At 37.0% G+C, this 18,377-nt stretch overlaps 1 protein-coding gene across 6 annotated transcripts in view; it reads left to right on the forward strand.

The window, feature by feature from the left end:
- Positions 1-18,377, forward strand: part of syne1 (spectrin repeat containing, nuclear envelope 1) — a 244,378-nt gene that overhangs the window by 165,000 nt on the left and 61,001 nt on the right. For 2 of the 6 annotated variants that reach the window (NM_001127037.2, XM_018093792.2), the window contains exons 85-101: positions 365-502; positions 593-778; positions 1,034-1,156; positions 1,408-1,587; positions 2,195-2,338; positions 4,853-5,047; positions 8,625-8,765; positions 10,799-10,966; positions 11,571-11,732; positions 12,334-12,528; positions 13,316-13,489; positions 14,166-14,357; positions 14,732-14,779; positions 16,463-16,594; positions 16,860-16,966; positions 17,161-17,317; positions 17,640-17,771. In NM_001127037.2, coding sequence (NP_001120509.2) covers positions 365-502; positions 593-778; positions 1,034-1,156; positions 1,408-1,587; positions 2,195-2,338; positions 4,853-5,047; positions 8,625-8,765; positions 10,799-10,966; positions 11,571-11,732; positions 12,334-12,528; positions 13,316-13,489; positions 14,166-14,357; positions 14,732-14,779; positions 16,463-16,594; positions 16,860-16,966; positions 17,161-17,317; positions 17,640-17,771 — 2,574 coding nt within the window. The remainder of the gene's footprint in view (positions 1-364; positions 503-592; positions 779-1,033; positions 1,157-1,407; positions 1,588-2,194; positions 2,339-4,852; positions 5,048-8,624; positions 8,766-10,798; positions 10,967-11,570; positions 11,733-12,333; positions 12,529-13,315; positions 13,490-14,165; positions 14,358-14,731; positions 14,780-16,462; positions 16,595-16,859; positions 16,967-17,160; positions 17,318-17,639; positions 17,772-18,377) is intronic. The other 4 variants (XM_018093787.2, XM_018093789.2, XM_018093790.2 and 1 more) reach the window with 4 other exon arrangements.

Below are 18,377 nucleotides of genomic sequence, written 5' to 3' on the forward strand. Positions count from 1 at the left end.
ATCTGAAATCTGCTGGGGGCACTTTTGCAACCCCTTCATACATAGGTAGGTATTAAATACGTAACTATTGTTTACTTACTATGCCATGTCTAGGTCATAGTTGCACTGTGCACCTCGCTCTAGCAAGCTAGGGGGCAGGTATGGGGTGGCAGGGTGGCATGGGATATGTGTTTCCCCCCAGTCTGCCCCCCCATGAATGCAGCACTGCTATTCTGGAGTGCAAGGACCTTGCAGCAGTTGAGGATGAAATACAGCTAGCTATGGGCATATCATGTATTTAAAGTATGCATGTTAGAATTTCTATGTATATCTCAAGGAAATGTTAACTGTGTACATTTTATACTGTACTTCTGTACATTTCTAGGCTGTTATTCAGCTAGAGGAATACAATGAGATGCTGGAGTTCATTCAAAAATGGATAGAGAAAGCAAAAATACTTGTTCATGGTCACATTATATGGACTTCAGCAAGTCAGCTTCGGGACCAGTCAGTAACTTACCAGGTTAGTAATATAACCAAATTGTTTAAATGGAGAGAGTGTATAAGTGGAACACATTCATAGCTATAGTAAAACACAATGTTTACTAAACAGGCTATGTTGGAGGAATCAAGGGATATCCACAGTGACTTAGAAGCTATGAATGAAAAGACAGAGTACCTTGCAAGTGTATATTGTACAGAAGGGATGGCTCTACAAGTTTTGGATCTTGGTCACCAAACAGAAGATTTGCAACAAATTTTAAGGCAACGTCTTCAAAGCCTCCAGGATGCAGCAAAGGTAAAAGGGTTTGGGAATCTGAGAGGAATGTTTTAAATATGCTTTTTTCTAATGAATCAGGAGGCCTAAGGTTGAACATTGCCATAAGGGTATGGAAGCCATTAAGATCGTTATTAAATAACATTAGCCTCTTTTATTGATCATATGTATTTAGCTTTTGATTGAACATATGACTTTTTAAGTTTTAATGCCTTTATTTAACATGTATAAAGTTTCAATCCACAGAATTTTACATTAAATGTCTTGAATCTATAGGATATGAAGGATTTTGAATCTGAGGTAAGAACGTTACAAACTGCACTAGAACAAGCTCAGACCACCTTGACTTCTCCAGAGCTTGGGCGCTTGAGTCTGAAGGAACAACTGTCTCATAGACAGGTAAAAGGAATAACGTCAAATCTTATTTGGTAGTGGGCATACTGTTTTTGTCAAAGTGCAGCCAGTATTGGCAGCTATAGAAAAGTCCTGCTTCTATTCAGTGAAACTTTTCAGATTTCATATACAGAAGGTCTATAAAGTATAACAGATTTTTTAAAATCTCAAAAAATTATATATTATATATAGGATCATGTATGGATATTTCTCTTTGTTAGAAAGAGTAATGCTGAAAGATCTATTAAATGTTACAGCATCTCTTATACAAAATGGAGTCTCTAAAGCCAAAAGTCCAAGCTGTCCAAAGTTGCCAAAGTGCTTTAAGAATTCCAGAGGTTGGCACCAGCCTTCCAATCTGCCGAACTGCACTCAGGCTTCAAGAAGAGACAAGTCGCCTTCAGCACATGGCTATCCAGCAATGTAATATTATGCAGGTAAATGCTTGAGCTTTCTCTTCACAAAAGAATGCATGCAATAGGTTTACCCCACTGGGTCTTTCCACAAACAGGTTTTGTAACACAGTAACGTAAAGCAATGTGACATAATGGGGCAGATTTATCACATTTTTAATATTTTTAATATTTATCGGCACTATCCTCACTGTCAAGAATGTTTTCCTGACAACTGAAAAATGTATTAATATGAAGTGACAGCGACATAAGTCTTGTGGCCAGGGGGTGTGACTGCACCAGGACTTCAACCCTATTTGGGCCCACTAAAAAATCCCACAGCACCCTGAGGATTGGAGGTACAGATGCACATAATGGTACCATGTAGCCTGGTATGAGAGTACCTGACATAAATATCTCATTATGCCCAGTGCCAAGTAGTGTGAATTGCCAAACTAAATAAACTAAGTACATAATAAGAAAGAGGGATATATAGACCAGAAATCATTAACAGTTGGTTATTCTCCTTACTTTACTATGCTGGACCCACAAATATGTAGGTAATAAACTGATACAATAAGTGCATCACTTGTCTGATTTCTCACAAAGCGGACATAACACATTGTCCTATTTAACACCTCACTCTACACAGGAGGCTGTAGTACAATATGAGCAATATGAGCAGGAGATGAAGCATTTACAGCATCTTATTGAGGATGCTCACCGTGAGTTACAAGACACCAAAGTGACCACTAGTAACATCCAGGAGCTGCAGTTCCAGATCAAACGCCATGAGGTAATGCCTCTGTTTTTCCATGCGCCATCATTTTTAACAGAGTTTTCATTTGTTTTGAAAGTATAATGGTTTCTGTCTAAAATTATTGACATGTTTCTTCTGTTTTAAAGGAGACAATTCGGGGGGAGGCAGAGAATACACAGCAGTAAGGGGAAGCTTGGGGCCCATTTGGGTAGCAGCAGCTGGAGTTTGCCTGGAGACCAAAGAGGGGGTGGGTTTAGCTAGGGAAGGTGAGAGAGGCAGGGTGCTGGGCCAAATAGTGGTGCCTTTGGCACCAATACTACATAGCCTTGACCTGCATGCCCAAGATAGGCAAATATATGCACATTTGGTGACCTCGCCAAAACAGCAGATGTTTACATGTATTGCAAGTGTTGTGTTGATAATAATACATACCTAATAAGAGGTAAAAGAAAGCAAGAGTAGAGCTACAAATAAACCTCTGTGTGGGTTTGTCTTTGTCTCATCTACATACTTTCATTTATCAATGTATATAGCAGGATCTGTTTCACTCCTCTAATAAAAGCACTGACCCAGAGTACTATTCTAACACCACCCTGCTGCCATATTTCTGTCACTGGGATCTTTACTGCAGACCTGGGCTGTATGCATGCACAGCACAGCAGAATATGGGCTTTTTGCTTCTAAGTGCTGCGTATGCTCACAGCTTAGGGCCATATCAGAAATCTCAGGGATGGTAAGAAGATGGTTGGACAGCACTAGAACAAGTGCTTTTTTTGGTGTAGAAGCACCAGTCCAGGATCTTGGGTAAGCAATTAAAATCACTGGGGGGCGCCTAACAAATTGGCCCATATGTTCTGCTTTTGAAGGAGAAGATAATGTACAATCACTAGGGGGTGTTAGGCACCCCCCATTGATTGTTATCACATACCTTATACCCTGGGGTAGTGCAGCGAGTATCTCCTCTTCCTTCTTCTGTCTTTGTGCCGCTTGCGCATGCACATTAGAGTAATAAGTCAAACTTTGACAAAATAGCAAGCTTTTTCACTCTACTGAGCATGCGCCAGCCCTGGGACTCTGAAGATAGACGAGAGAAGGAAAGGAATGCTCATTCACAACTATCCGGGCTGGTGCGGTCTCCTCCTGACAGGAGCACCAACGCAGGGTATAAGGTAAGCGATTACAATCACTAACAGGTGCCTAACATTTTGCCAACCCCCAGTGATTTAACCTTTTTTTTCTCCTTGAAGAGGTTTTCTTTCAGCTTAAATACAAAGTTGGTTAATTCAGCTTTAGTGAATATTTAAATGAACACTATTCAGCTCTCCACCAAAGCCTCTTTTATGTATCACTGTGAATTAAATTCTGTCTGAACCCCTGTGGGAAAATTGTCATTTTTATGTCTTCTTACTAATTACTTTCACTATAATGTGGCATTCATTACGATGCAGCATTTGACATATGATTAAGTGAAAAATTATATATGGAGCTCAGTTAGTTTGAATTACATGTCAGTCTCCATGTGAACGGCAAGACTTTCTGGCATTTTGGTCTCCGGTGAGAACACATCAAAGTTAATTTGTTAAAAAACGTAACCATTTACTAACTGTTGAACTGAATCAGCAGATGTGGAGTCACTGGTTGATATGGGACTGCTTCGTCTTGTCGAACCAACTGAATGGCTTGTGGAATAAAGTGTGAGCAATATGGAAATCGAGTTGCACTTATTTCCATCAGACTGTGCTATGGGATGGGTTTCTAGCAACAAGATTTGTTTAGAAACCTTACTGTTTCTGGAGGCAAACTTAGAAAGTAATTTCCACATATATTTCCTGCATAGAAGTGTATAGTTACATAATTGAATATGTGCAATGAACTCTGCTATTCATATTTTATAAATACGATTGGTATAATATATCTTGCATAATTATATATGCGATGCACTGTATAGCAATAGCAAGGAAAAGGTTAATGTAAAGAAGTTAAGGGATAATATGGAGAGCGTTACGCTCATTATATTTGCTTTTTCACCTCTTAAACAGCTCATTATCATATACACTCTCCCTGTATTGTTACTTGCCCAGCTAAGAGCTGAGTGATGCATATTTGAATGTTGTAGTCATCACATGAGCTCATGCTAGTGGCTGAGACATGAGCCATACGGCTTGCTGTAGTGTTAAGAGAATGGCATGTCAGTCTTTCCAGTGAGGAATAGGGCTATTTATCTGTACTGCATTGCTATATATGTGTATCAGTTGCATGTGTGCAAGTGTTAAAGCAGAGCCATCTGGCCCGGTTTCTGCGGATCTGCAGATTTGTGGTTTCTCTCTCTATTGTGAGTTGCAGCCTGACTTTCTTCCTTTTCACAAGCGACAACATCCTGCTTCTGTGCCACTGTTGCCGAATGATGCACAGCTTGTGAGCTACAATTCTATTGGCTGGACGCACCCAGCCTCTGTGCCTGCCTGAAACAGAATGAAATAGCTGCTCTCCTCCTCCTCCTCCTCCTCTTCTGTGTTTTCTATCATGTAACAACGAAACATGTGTTCCCAGGAACTGGCGAAAAAGATCAAGGGTTACCAGGAGCAGATAGCGTCCCTGAATTCCAAGTGCAAAATGCTGACAATGAAAGCCAAACATGCTACCATGCTGCTGACTGTGACTGAAGTGGAGGGGCTCGCAGAGGGAATGGAGGAACTTGATGCTGAACTCCTCCCTACACACTCTGCTCATCCGTCTGTTGTTATGGTAAGGCCTCTGCTCCCATCAGCTGCTTCTGCTGCCTGCTGGGGCTGCCTTTCATTTCTGCCTGGTAGCTAGACAACAAAGCTGTTTTTCCTGCATGCCAATTCTTATATGGAAATGTCTGTTACACTGGATTCCAGAAGAGTATCATTTTATGGACGGAATTGCACAAATGCTTTGTATTCCAATATCAGCATATCCTAGTGCTTAGCCTTTGGATACACAGAGCAGTACTGATTTGTATGTTGATTACGTACTGATATTTTCTAGGCTTAACAAATAAGAGTACGTATAGGTTCACATATAAATAATACCTTTTTGTTCCCTGATTTGCTTCCCCTGTCTTTTTTTATTCATTCCTAAATGCATAACAAGCTCAGGACTTGCAAAATAGATAATTAAAAAAAAAACATTTACAGAAAAAATATAATATAGAATAATGCAGTATAGCAGCATTTATTGAATATTGAATAAATTATGACATTCTATATTAGAATATAGCCAGACTTTTTAGCTTGGCAGCACAATTAGATGCCCAAACCAGTCTTATATAAAAGCACAATGAGAATAGGTTGCCTGACTCACAAGCATCTGGTTGTTCTGATCTTGTCAGAACTTTCTATTTATAGACAGCATCTAATATCAACACTGTTTAAAGTTGCTCTTTGTCCCTTTTCCAGGTGCATGAAAAAAAACACTTTCAACTTATTTATTATCTTTTTGTCCTACTGCTGCCTAGTTCTGAATTAATGGATGTATGGATGATCTCTGTTTTTTACAATGCGTTTTCAAGCAACTGCTACTTAGTATGCCAGGATCAAAAAACTTTACACCAAAAATTCATATTAAACTTTATAAAAAGCCTCTTGTTTACAAAGTGATGGCTAGTAATCAGCCAGTAAAATGTGATGTATTTTAATGTTTTATAAGAAGGCTTTCAAGAACAGTGGCTTCTGCACGTGTAAAGTTATGTAAAATCCGCAAAAACATTATGTAAAATCAGGGAAAAGCACCCTTTGAAATGCCTTATTAATTTATAGGACCACAAAACAACAATGAAAATTTGAGAAAACTTGAAAAAATGGTACCTCGTCTCGTCTCACTGTATTTTGAATACTTAGGGGCCCATTCATTAAACCATGATTTTTGGGTGTTTAAAATCACAATTTGAAAAAAATTAGGCGTAACCATGATAATTTCTGATGTTCAAAAAAGTAAAAAAAAATTATTTTCTTGGTCGCACAAAATATCCTGGTTGTGTTTCGAAAGTCACGAAATCTTCGGATCTGACGGCGCGCAAAGCCTTTCTAGCTTTGAAACCTTCAATGTATGACTTTAGAAGCCTTCCACAGGACTCAGTGGCACTCTACAGATCCAAATGGTCGTAGTCTTTGTGAAAAATGCTTTTTCATGGAATTTTAATGATATTATCATGGATATTACGAAAAGTTCTTTAAACTAGAAAACAATACGATTTTTCTCATAAAAAAAAATTTGTGGTTTAATGAACGGGCCCCATCGTTTACTAAATTTACTAACCTAACATTTGTATTTTAAGGAAATTGTTCTTACAATCTGTTTTTGTACTGTAATATATTTTTTTAAAATCATTCTTGTGATTGAACCCTAAACATATTGGGTTTATGTAATTGGTGTTGTTTTTAAAAACCAAATCTAAATGGGAACTGTATTTTAGTTAAGGGAAATCCAGGAAACAAGTAACTGTTTAATATAGTCCTATTTCTTAATAGTTTTCTGAACATTTATTACATATTAATATTTTTCCTACTGCAACAACATACTCATTCTGTGGATCACAAACTGACTTTGTTGTAAAGGCTTGCACAGGTCTTACCAGGAACCTACACCTTGTGTCACCTGGGGCAGTAGGAGGTGAAATGAGCATTGGTACAGCCCAACCTGCCCAATTCCGGACATGCTTTAAGAATCTGCATTCTGAAAATATGCATCCTAAGTCTTACATCTCATTTCTGAGATCTGGAATGTGCAACTGACAAATGAGATTTTTTTGCAGCAGGAAAAATGTAGGTTGAGGAAGCACAAATAAAATATAACTGAAAGTTTGGGTGCATGATTGTAGCTTTGACAATCTATGTTTACATAAAAATAATGTTGAGGGAGTGTGTTTAGGTCATTTAGTGGTGGTTGATAGCAATGTACCTGGGATTGTTTGTTCCTCAGTGTTGACACTCTTCTGCCTCATTATCAGTATTAGTAATGCTTTGTGTTTTGTCCTTTTTATGTGTGTGTGCCACAAGATTTCTAAGCGCTGACTTTAATTCATGGGCCACCATTTAGACAGCCATGTTTTGTTCCGTTATTCTTCATTTGCATTCTCACTATTAATATTGCTTACTCTTACATGTATTCCATGGCATTCGTCTCCTGGTTTCAATTCACTGTTACTGTCCCTTCTATCCCATAAACAATAGTCATATTACACTGTTGGAAAAAGGAGGCCCATCAGGAATATGTTAAGGACTATTTCATGAAGACTGGCTAAGAGGTGCCAATTCCAGTTTTTCCAAGGGCTTCTTTATACATATAAAATTGACTTCTAGGGACTGCTGTGCACTATAAATAGCACTCTAAATACTGTCCAGTGAGCCTAAAGTGAGATAGACTCTTGCTGTTTTTTTATTAATCATATGACTCAAAACAGGCCAAGTAGAACTAAATATAAAGATTTTTAACTGTATTGGAAGGGCAATGATACTTGCATTAAAGGAAGTTCCACAGTTTGCCTAGACAGGTGTCCACTGGTAACAGTTACTTAATGCATACATTTAAATTAAGTCAAAATAACCTTATCCATGTTATGTGCAGCATTTGGCAAATGCACAGCCAGTGGTTATCTAGATTTGGCTGGTGTTATTGAGTTCTGTTATATTAATTATACTGAATTATGTATTTTTTACAATAACTGGAAGCCAAGAAAGAAGTTGGCCTTTTCTTAAACAGCGCAGTGTATAGTGTTGCAGTGATCCTGCTTACTGAATAGGCTATGCCCCCTCTGGCAGCTCCAGCTGTAATTTTCTTACAAAGTAGCTTTTTTTGGGTTACTGGTGTCGTGCTCATTGGAGCCCTTTAATTCTACACTATGCCAAAATTATTTCACAAGTCACCATTGTCAGTTCTGTGTATTTTTGTGAGGACAGTGTTCAGTATAGTTAAATTGTATGTTTCTTGTAAAGTCTAGCTATTGCATGTGTTGTTGTAGGTTCATTATATTGCCAGATTCTTTGCCCCCCCCCCACCCCCAAATAATTTACATTTATTTCATCAAGATCTGTGCACAATAGCAATATTAGAAGAACACATTTATAAATACATTTTTTAAAAGATTAGTGAAGTTTACAGTCGGATGACTTTTTGTCATCAAAAAGTGTTGTGTAGGCTGGAATACTAGAAGTAAATAAAATTAAATAGGGAGTGGCTCATAACCTGGATGCTTGCATGTAGTGATTTTAAGGGCGTAGTGTGTACTGTACCAAGCTTCTGACTTCTCATTGATCTCCTTGCTGTCCTTTGCCATTCTTCCGATGTCCTCCAATGACAGATGACCGCTGGTCGCTGTCACACTCTTCTATCACCTGTCACTGAGGAATCAGGGGAGGAGGGAACCAACAGTGAAATTTCCTCCCCACCGGCCTGTCGTTCTCCTTCACCTGTGGCTAATACAGATGCTTCTGTTAATCAGGTATCTTTAAGCTAGACTGATTTCTCCTAACCTTTGCCATCTCATGCAGCACTTCATTCTCTGTACTCTTCAACTCTTTTTATTTTTTTAATCATCTGCCCCTCTAATACAGCAGAGCATCATCACAGTATGCTGTTATTATAGACCCATGTCATTAAACAGCTGGGGCAAATTCAGCATCTGCACAATTTCTGTACAGTATGTAGCCCCTTCTTTTATTTTTTATTCACAGATTGTCGCTTTCTTTCATTTGCTGCATGAGTATTTCTCAGGGGAAATGAAGAAAGGATGTAATTTTAGAATGTGCTAATATTGGTCCCCTACCTTATTGAACCCTAATTTTGTTTTTGTGCATGCACTGACTTGGACTACTGGATTTTTAGTTTGTACTAGCTACAATCAGTTCTTCCCAATACATATCTGTGAAACTGCAAGCATTCTATTAGTTAGAGGAAAACTAAGGCATAAAATAGATTATGGCTAGAAAGTATGTATTTTATCTGATGAACTTTCTAAACTAGTCTGGAGGTTTAGCAGCCCTATGACAGGAAGGGTACTGGCACATGAACAAGTCACCTTTTCTACTGCAGACGACTGATATCCCCAAAATGTATTCCCACAGTCAATAATGTAAATTGCTGGTGGAAAAACATAAGCAATGTTTCGTTTTTCTGAAGTCGTCCGAAGTTACTTAGCAAGGAAACTTCAGGTGGCTCCACATGTGCCAGAACCCTAATGATCCATACTGTGAAAGATGCAGCTCACCATCTTCAGAGTGTCAGTGACACTGCTCTGGGTTTACTGTTGAGAAGCTAAGCTTAGGGATTGTTGGAAATCTTTAAAACAGCAGAATATGAGGTTACTTCTCTTATAGATGCTGCTGTTGCATTATTAATAATAATACTCATTATTATTAATCATCTCTGATCCTGAATTTGCAGGTTTTACTGCTAAAAATAAAGCCTAACATTGTTATACTTTAGTTATTCTTTAAAGGACAAGTAGTGCCAACAATTTAAAATGGCTTTTTAAGGATTTATAGATTATTTCTGTCTGTCCAGAAACTGCAAATGAAATATTTTTTGGCAGAAGCAGTCTTCTTATGTTTATGATTTTATCCTATATGCATATAGAGAGCAATTTGTGACATAACAAACTTTTTAAAATTAAAAATGTTCTATTTTAGGAGCAGATATGTTATCTGCCATGCAAAGGAGGTCACATTACTTTCACTGCTACAGTCTATCTGATTTGCATGTTGGGCATTTAGAATGCTACTGCATTTTTCATTGCATATGGAATTTTAAATGCGACTGTGCTCAACTGAAAAATAGGAGTCCTGAAAAAAAGCCTCTATTTACCTGCCATCACCTGCCATAGAAGAGCTTTGTAATTGCCTTGTGTATGGCACACACTGGGACTGGCAGTAATAGTTTCTTGCTTCATAGCAAATTCACTACATAGTACAGAAAACAGAGTGCTGCTTTTGATGGACAATTTTCTTTTTGTGTTGCTTTAAGTGTGTTATACTAATTGCTATACATCTATATGTCTTCAACTTTAACCCAAATTATCTGGGCACAAATGAAATATTACCATGATAGAGGGTGGAAGGACTGCTGACTTGAGAGCACTTTTACTGGTTATAATAGCAAGCAATGCCAGTTCACAATTATATTTGTTTTACGATAAAGAATAAAGTATATTCAGTTTTAGAATATTGCTTAATTTTCCCCGATTGTTTTATGGTCTCAGTAATTTCATGTTATTTTAACAAACTATATATATGACTTAGACACTAAGGTGAATTCATGGTATAAAACTGCAGATAATAATGGTTCATCGCATGCTTGCAAAAGTCACCTGTTAAAACAAATTCAACTGAAACAAGAAAGTAAATTAAATTGATATTTTGCAGTAAATATTATGTTAACCACTGTGTAAGATCCCTGATGTGGTTGTATTCGTTAATCCTAGTAGCTAGTCTGCATGCTTTTCTGTTGAAAGTACTGTGTTGTGCTTCATGCTCTTAGGACATTGCTTATTACCAGGCCTTATCTGCTGAACAGCTACAGACAGATGCTGCCAAGATCCAGCCCAACATGTCTCCACCACAAGAGATTTATGAGCCAGGATTGGAGTTGGCTGCTAATGCCAAACTGGATGACTTACAACGCTCATGGGAAACACTGAAGAATGTGGTCAGTTTTTATAATCACCCTGATTTCATGCAAAAATTATTCAGTGGCAACTTTTGACATAAACTGGTAGTTTGGATGAGTGGCAGGCCTACCTCAAGTAGAAGCTGTTAGTAGTAAAATTCTCCACCAATTAGCATTGGAGACAAACATCACCGGTGAGGTTGCCATTAACAACCAATCAGAATCAGATCTTTCCTTTTTTTTTTTAACTTGTATGTGACTGTTCAAATCTAATTGCTGATTTTTTGCTATAAGCAGTTGAATAGATCACAACACTCAGCCTCTCCTTTATATGGGTCCTAGTGCACAGCCTGAGGGAATGGTACCCCTAGCATTCAATATATTAGAGAAAGGAGCTGGTATAACAGATGTGCTGGATCGTTTCTCTAATATATAGTTGCTATAAGCAACATCATCGGTGATGTCTTACTCCAGTGATAATAAAAATGCCCCTACATGTTTTATTGATTAACAAAACGGCAGATGTTAATTGTATTTTAACAAAAAATACCAAATGATGTTTTTAGTTTTCCTTTAATTGCACAGCTGAACTTCCACCACACAAGTGATATAAAAAGTACATTTTCTTTTTCCTTCTAAACAGATCAGTGAGAAGCAACGTACCCTATATGAGGCTCTAGAACGTCAGCAAAGATACCAAGATTCTCTTCAGTCTATTTCCACAAAAATGGAGGCCATTGAAGTGAAACTAAATGAGAGTCTGGAGCCAAGCAAAACCCCAGAAAGCCAAATGGCAGAACACCAGGTCAGGCACATGTCCTGTTATCTCTCTCTCTTTCTCTTTCTATCTTTATCACATAACAAAACCCAAAAATCAACATTTCGGTTTACTGTCACACAGTAGTATGTGTGTGCACAGTAGTAATAGTTTTTAAAGGGTATTACAGGAAATAACATACAAGATATGAAATCACCAGTCATTAGATTTTATTAATGAATTTAATCCATTAGGTGTATTTAACTGGTTAATCCACAGCTCCCAACTCGATTTTACGCGGGACAGTCCCAATTTTGACAGCTCAACCCGCAGTCCCAGATTCTTTATGAAAAGTCTCTCCTGCACTGAACCTGCACTGAATGCTAAAAAATATACAATGTTTCTCAAACTTAATGAAATAAGTAGGTTTTTGGCAGAGAGCCCAGAAAAGTTAACAAGCTACACCTGCACTTAGATGCTCATTTTTAAATTTGCCATTGGTGACTGCCCAGGTGCAAATTTGCCTAGTGTTTATAAATGACACCCAGTGTGTCTTGCTTTCTCAAAATGTTTGGAAACATAAACTTTTGTTAATGATTGTATAATTTAATAAAGCATTTAAAAAAAAATAATTTCTTTTCCTTTTTAGGCTTTGATGGATGAGATTGTAATGTTGCAGGAAGAGATTAGCAAGTTACAGGCATCCTTTGCAGATGAGTTGGTTTCAGAGTCCCTAGATTCTGATGCTGCTGATCAATTGGCACTACAGTCTACACTAACTGTCTTGGCTGAAAGAATGGCTACCATCAGAATGAAAGCTTCAGGGAAACGGCAGCTTTTAGAGGTAAAACAATGTTTTAAACTTACTGCTTTCATTTCCGTTCTGCATTGTATCTATCACATTAATTAGTATAATGGAGAAAAGAAAAAAACTAATAAAGAATTGTTCTTATTTCTTACATAGGTGTGCCAGGTTTATACATGTGTTCTTTTCCTTTTTGTTCTATCACATTAATGACACAACTGTAACAGCTTAAATAGCATTCCTCAAATCTCAAAAACACTACTTTAATTGGCAATGTAAATGAAAAGCTTAAAAATATAATAAATAACTAAGATTGAAAGAACTGAAATCCTATTACAGAGGTTAAATCAGTTTTTTTATTAGGGTATTGTGGTATTAAAATCATACCATGTATAAAAAAGGACACTTATATTCATCCGGTATTCTTTACTACTATAAACGGCCTGAACCTGGGCATCATATGACAGATACTTCTATGGCTGAAAATCAGACCAATGTACTGGACCACTTAAGATATAGGATGTTGTAAAAACTTGATGTATAAGGGGTGGACTTTCTACCAAAAGAAAAACAAACTATGCTACCTTTCAGTAATAATATAATATCAATTAATAGTTCTAAAATACATATCCTTACCCAAAATGTGGAGTGCTACTGTTAAATACATTTTGACGCCAAGCTCATCGATCGGATCAGAGGCGGGGGAAGGTTTATTCCATAGATCCTTGTCCCTTCAGATCTATGGAGCAGGAAGAGAGTATAAACCTTTGTAAATTCCCAGGTTTGAAGCAGGTTTTTCCTCTAAGCACATTATTTCTATTAAAAGGAAAAATTAAATGAACAGCTGGAGGAGCAACGCCATGAACAAGCTCTGCAGAGATATTGTGGTGAAGCAGATGAACTTGACCGTTGGTTACTGAGTACCAGAGCAACACTGGATGATATTTTACTTGCATTTGAAGAACCAATGGACATGGAGGCACAGCTGATTGATTGTCAGGTAAATCCAACAGAATATAAACTGAGAACCAGTGTTTCAACATACTGTCTCTAAACAGGCCAAATTCTTTTGTTACTGTCAACACTTGCATGCTTGAAGAAGGACTACAGCAAAAACCTTGATGCAAACCAAATTAAATACAATTTCAAGAAACAGCTTTGCTTACAATTCTAATTAATGTTGCAACTTGTGGTGTACTATAGATTGTATTGGAAACATAAGTACATTTCTAGATAAAGGAGCTACAGAAATGTGTATAAAGTTACAAATCATCACATCAGTCCATAAGGGGTATCCGGCACAAATTATGCAGGTCAATCTGTAAAGAGGATTATGCAGATTCACGTAGAGCCATTCAGAAGCCTCTGAATACCCACACTTGATCATACAGTAGTTCACTTGCGGGCAGACAGGGATGGATTTATTGTCTGTTTAGGAACATTCATGGCCCTCGCACGTAGTACATTAAGGATGTAGTCTGCTGAAGAATGACTCTGCTGCAAGCAAATCTGTTTTTTATAATACATATGCTGGATGGATTACCAAAAAATGACACTGCTTATATGTAATATCTGCATCATAAGCAAAACAGGCTTTGGCTTTAAATTGCCAGCCTCATGGTTTTGCTTTGTTTCATAACATGTTTAAATTTGCTTCTCTGTTTTCGCTGCTTCAGAATATGCTGCTGGAAATAGAGCAGAAGGTGGTTGCTCTCTCGGAGCTCTCGGTGCATAGCGAGAACTTACTTATGGAAGGGAAGGCACACACTAAAGAGGAAGCAGAGCATCTAGCTATCAAACTTAGGACCTTGAAAGCAAGTCTCTTGGAACTGCAAAGGGTACTACAAGACAAGCAGATCAGCATTCAGGTAACGTACCAGAAGCAAGGAGGGGCATCAGTAAGATAGGGGTGCTGTAGTACTGCCTCTTTTACTAGCAATACAGAAAAACAATTAAGGGCTCTAGTTCATTTTGGAACCTTTGAAACAGTAAGTCATTTTTGTCTTTGAAATCTATCCAAACCATTAACTTTGTAATTGTGTTCCCATAATTTTATTGTAATATAATAAAAATAATTGCTTACTATTTTTACAGTTGCTGCAGTATAAAAAAAAAAAATATATAAATATAAACTGTTATTGCCACATGATCGAGTTCACAAATGCATAATATTTCCTTGGTATTTTATCTAATAACTGTTTACATGCATGTTAACAGGAGCCATATCTTATTTGTTCCATAGGCTAAACTAGCATGGGGAGAGATGAAAGCCCACAAGCAAGCAGAACATGTAATATGTCTGTTTTTTGGTGTGGGACCTGCTTGTTCTAGATGTGATTTTCCCCTTACCTCTTAAGCATTTGCTGTGCAATTAAGACTTTCTGCTTTCGGCTGCAGTGATAGAAAGTGCAAACCATTAGATCTCTTGTGAAACAGTGACATGAAAATAAACTTTCTGTGCATCTCCTTTTAAAGTGCTTATAATTCTAGAACAAATAATTATCTGAAAACTCTTAATTTATATTTTACTGACTGTAAAATTGCATGCTAATTTTTCTATTACAATTGCTTACTATCATTAAACCACTATAAGCAGCACTACACTTGGGGCTATTTCCATGTACTTTTATTCACAGCTTTTTTTGCTCATAGTAGGTATTATAACATTATTATGGCACATTTAATTTTTGAACCATGAATTAGATGGTTTATTTTACTGTTGTCAAAATAGAGACAGGTACCATATATCAGAAAGCAAAAAACACAACAGGGTTAAAAATTGGGAGTCTAGAACAGGGGGTCTAGAATCAAATATTGTCTAGTTGATTTGTATTTATTACTGTTTTATAAAACAGAGAATTAAAGGATGTGTGCATGACTGGGTTTCAGCACTGTTCATAGAAATAAGTTCTAAACAAGACATTTTGTGCCTCTCAGACTGTGCCTTGTAGGTATTTAGATGTGGTTAACGCACTTGGTGTTGATCTTCTTTTCTTCTGCTTCCACGTCAGAATTCTAAAGCAGAGACACCAAGGTGGTTATATTAAGAATGTGAAGAGATTATCAGATTATAGTACAACAGGCAGATAAAATGCACAGTCATTCAGAAAAATGCCCCAAGTTGTTGTGGAGAGACATGGATTTTGAAATGGATTTATACTAGCATATATTAAAATATCACTCTAACAGCCATAATTAGGAGTATGGTTTAGGGGCAAAGAATACAAAGAATAAGATTTCGATTATAGCACACACTAATCAGGTCACTATAAAAATGCATTTTGTGATTTTTTTTTTTTTTTGTCGAAATGAATATATCTTTCTTACTTTAACTTCAAATTATTATGGATTTTTTGTCCAGTTTCTACTAAGACAGTGTTTGCTATAAAATCATCTGATAGATGAACAAATAGTGGATGAGAGAAACAAGATAGAGCAGGTTAAAAAACAAAAACTGACCAATCATTTCATAAATATTTGGATCCTTGCTATGGTACTGGTTTACTTATTTACTGGTATCTACCTTTAACGTTCTTGATTTTCAAACAGCCAATCATTTGGACGGTATAATATCTTCTGTAGTTTCATACTATCACTTTTAAAATTTGTGCAACCAACATAACCACATAAACCACAACAATTAGATTATATGGTTGCTCTTCTTCTAGAATGTACAGCAGTATGTAAGTGTTCACTTATGCAGGTGAAACACGTAGACACACTTAAACCATAGACAAGTCATATTTGGCCACTAAGCTGTCAAATATATGTGCATGGACCAGAAGGCCTAACCCTAAATTACCTCTAAAAATGAGTATGGGCCCTGTGACCAATTGCTGAATTTGACCAAATATTCTTACTGAATCCTGCAAAATTTTACAAGTGATAGAGACAAGGTGCAAGGTGGTGGATTAGATGTGTCTATTGAGAACATTTAGAGTTTCTTACCTTCATTTGATTAAACCTTCTTTAGGAAAATTTTTACGAGAAAGAGGAGTCAGAATCAGTGCTGTCTTCTTCACAAAGTCCCAGTGTCCAAGAATGGCTTGTTCAATCAAGGACAACACGCTCACTGCAGAAGCAGAATAGCTTACAGAGGCAAAAAGTAAGTGTTAGCAGACTTCTGACAAGTAATACCAGCTTCTTTATTAACTACCTGGCCACAATATACTCAGAATTGATCAAATTTATTGCTCACATAAAGATTAGATGGAACACTTTGTTTGCATGGCTTATACTCTCACATCTTTAAAATTTAAAGGGAATTCAGCTTTCAATAATATAATGTAAGCATGTCAGTAATCATAATGCCTTTTGTTTTTTTAGAAAAAGTTAAGATCCATAAATTAATGATTATATTTTACCTTTAGGAACTGGAGCAGGAACTTGCTGAGCAAAAGAAGCTACTGCAGTCAGTTGCGAGTCGTGGCGGAGAGATCATAAACCAACAGACAGCTACTGAACGTCCGCAACTCAGGTTGAACAAACTAGACATATTCTTCAAAGGTTTTATTACTTAAAAAGAAAACAAAATATTAAATATCAATGGTAGTGTGGGTCCTTGTATTTTTTAGTTGTAAATGTCCTCTGTCGGTGTCCTTTCTCTATATGTTATTTGTTCTATCATACTATCAAAAACAGGAACATTAATACTCTTTTTATTTCATCCAGTGAGAATACAGATTCCTTGTCTCGTGAGTTGGGCCTGGAAGGATTTAGATCTCCATTGGAAGATCAGATGAGGATGAAATGGGAAAGTCTACATCAGGAGCTAAGCACAAAGGAAAAACTGGTGCAGAATGCTTTGGAACAGGAGAAAGAGCAGCCAGTAATTCTTTTGTTATTCCAGATATTATATACACATCTTAGCTACTGACTTGTCTGGAAGTTACCAAGTTATTAAGCTTAAATTAATCTATCCAAGAGCCACATTCATTCACAAAAAGCACCTGTAATATTTCTAAAATTAGTACAATGTGATATTTATTAGAAAGAGACCAAAAGCTTAATTAGCTTCCAATATCCATAAGAATATTAAAGCATGAGCTTAAATATTTACTCTAATAATGACTAATAAGCATTAACTATTTGTTATAGCACTTGATAACATATATTTATACGCATTTTATTATGTTCCTCTTTCTAACCAGATATTCAGCAAAACAAACAGACTAGTCCACGGGGTGCCATTTTACAAAGGAGATAGAAAGGCCCAAGATAAATCCTCTGTTACCAAGCTTCTAGGTGGCCTGAACCAATCTCTTGAAGATGCATCATCTCAGGTAAGCACAACTGTATGAAACTTTGGCAACTGTATTAAAGTCATATTAACATCCTCATTAGTTCTTTTGAATAGCATTTTTATGTAGTAAAAGAGAGGCTTTTTCATTGTTTTAAATATATTTTAATGAATATATTAAGTTGTTGACACAAGATTGAGATGGCCATGCACCCACTGCATTGCCTTATTGGTGCAATTGTGAATATCACCCATGACTTTTAAGATGAAAACCCTCCCCTTCCTCCCTTTTACTGGGTTTTGGGTGGATCCTCTATAGACCAGAAACCCATAAATAAATGTACAGCATTGCTTATGTTAGAGCTGGCCACAGCTTTTGAAAACACAATTATTGCACATTTATGCAAGGGCACACTGTCTTAGCTTTTAAATTTATAAAGTTCAGCAAACATAGTAGAAAAGCAGAAAAAAGCAAGGGGCTGAGGGATTAGATGCTGGATTAGATGTTATTGCTGGTGTGGCTGGAGAAAGAGGAAGCAAAAACACAAATGCAGGTCTGAGCCCATCTGGTGGGGGGGACTGCTGAGACCATCTAGGCGGGGGGAGTAAATTTACATAGGATGTCTATGAAGAATGGAATGAGTGTGGA

Source organism: Xenopus tropicalis, chromosome 5 (genome assembly GCF_000004195.4).
Source record: "Xenopus tropicalis strain Nigerian chromosome 5, UCB_Xtro_10.0, whole genome shotgun sequence".
Classification (NCBI taxonomy): Eukaryota; Metazoa; Chordata; class Amphibia; order Anura; family Pipidae; genus Xenopus; species Xenopus tropicalis.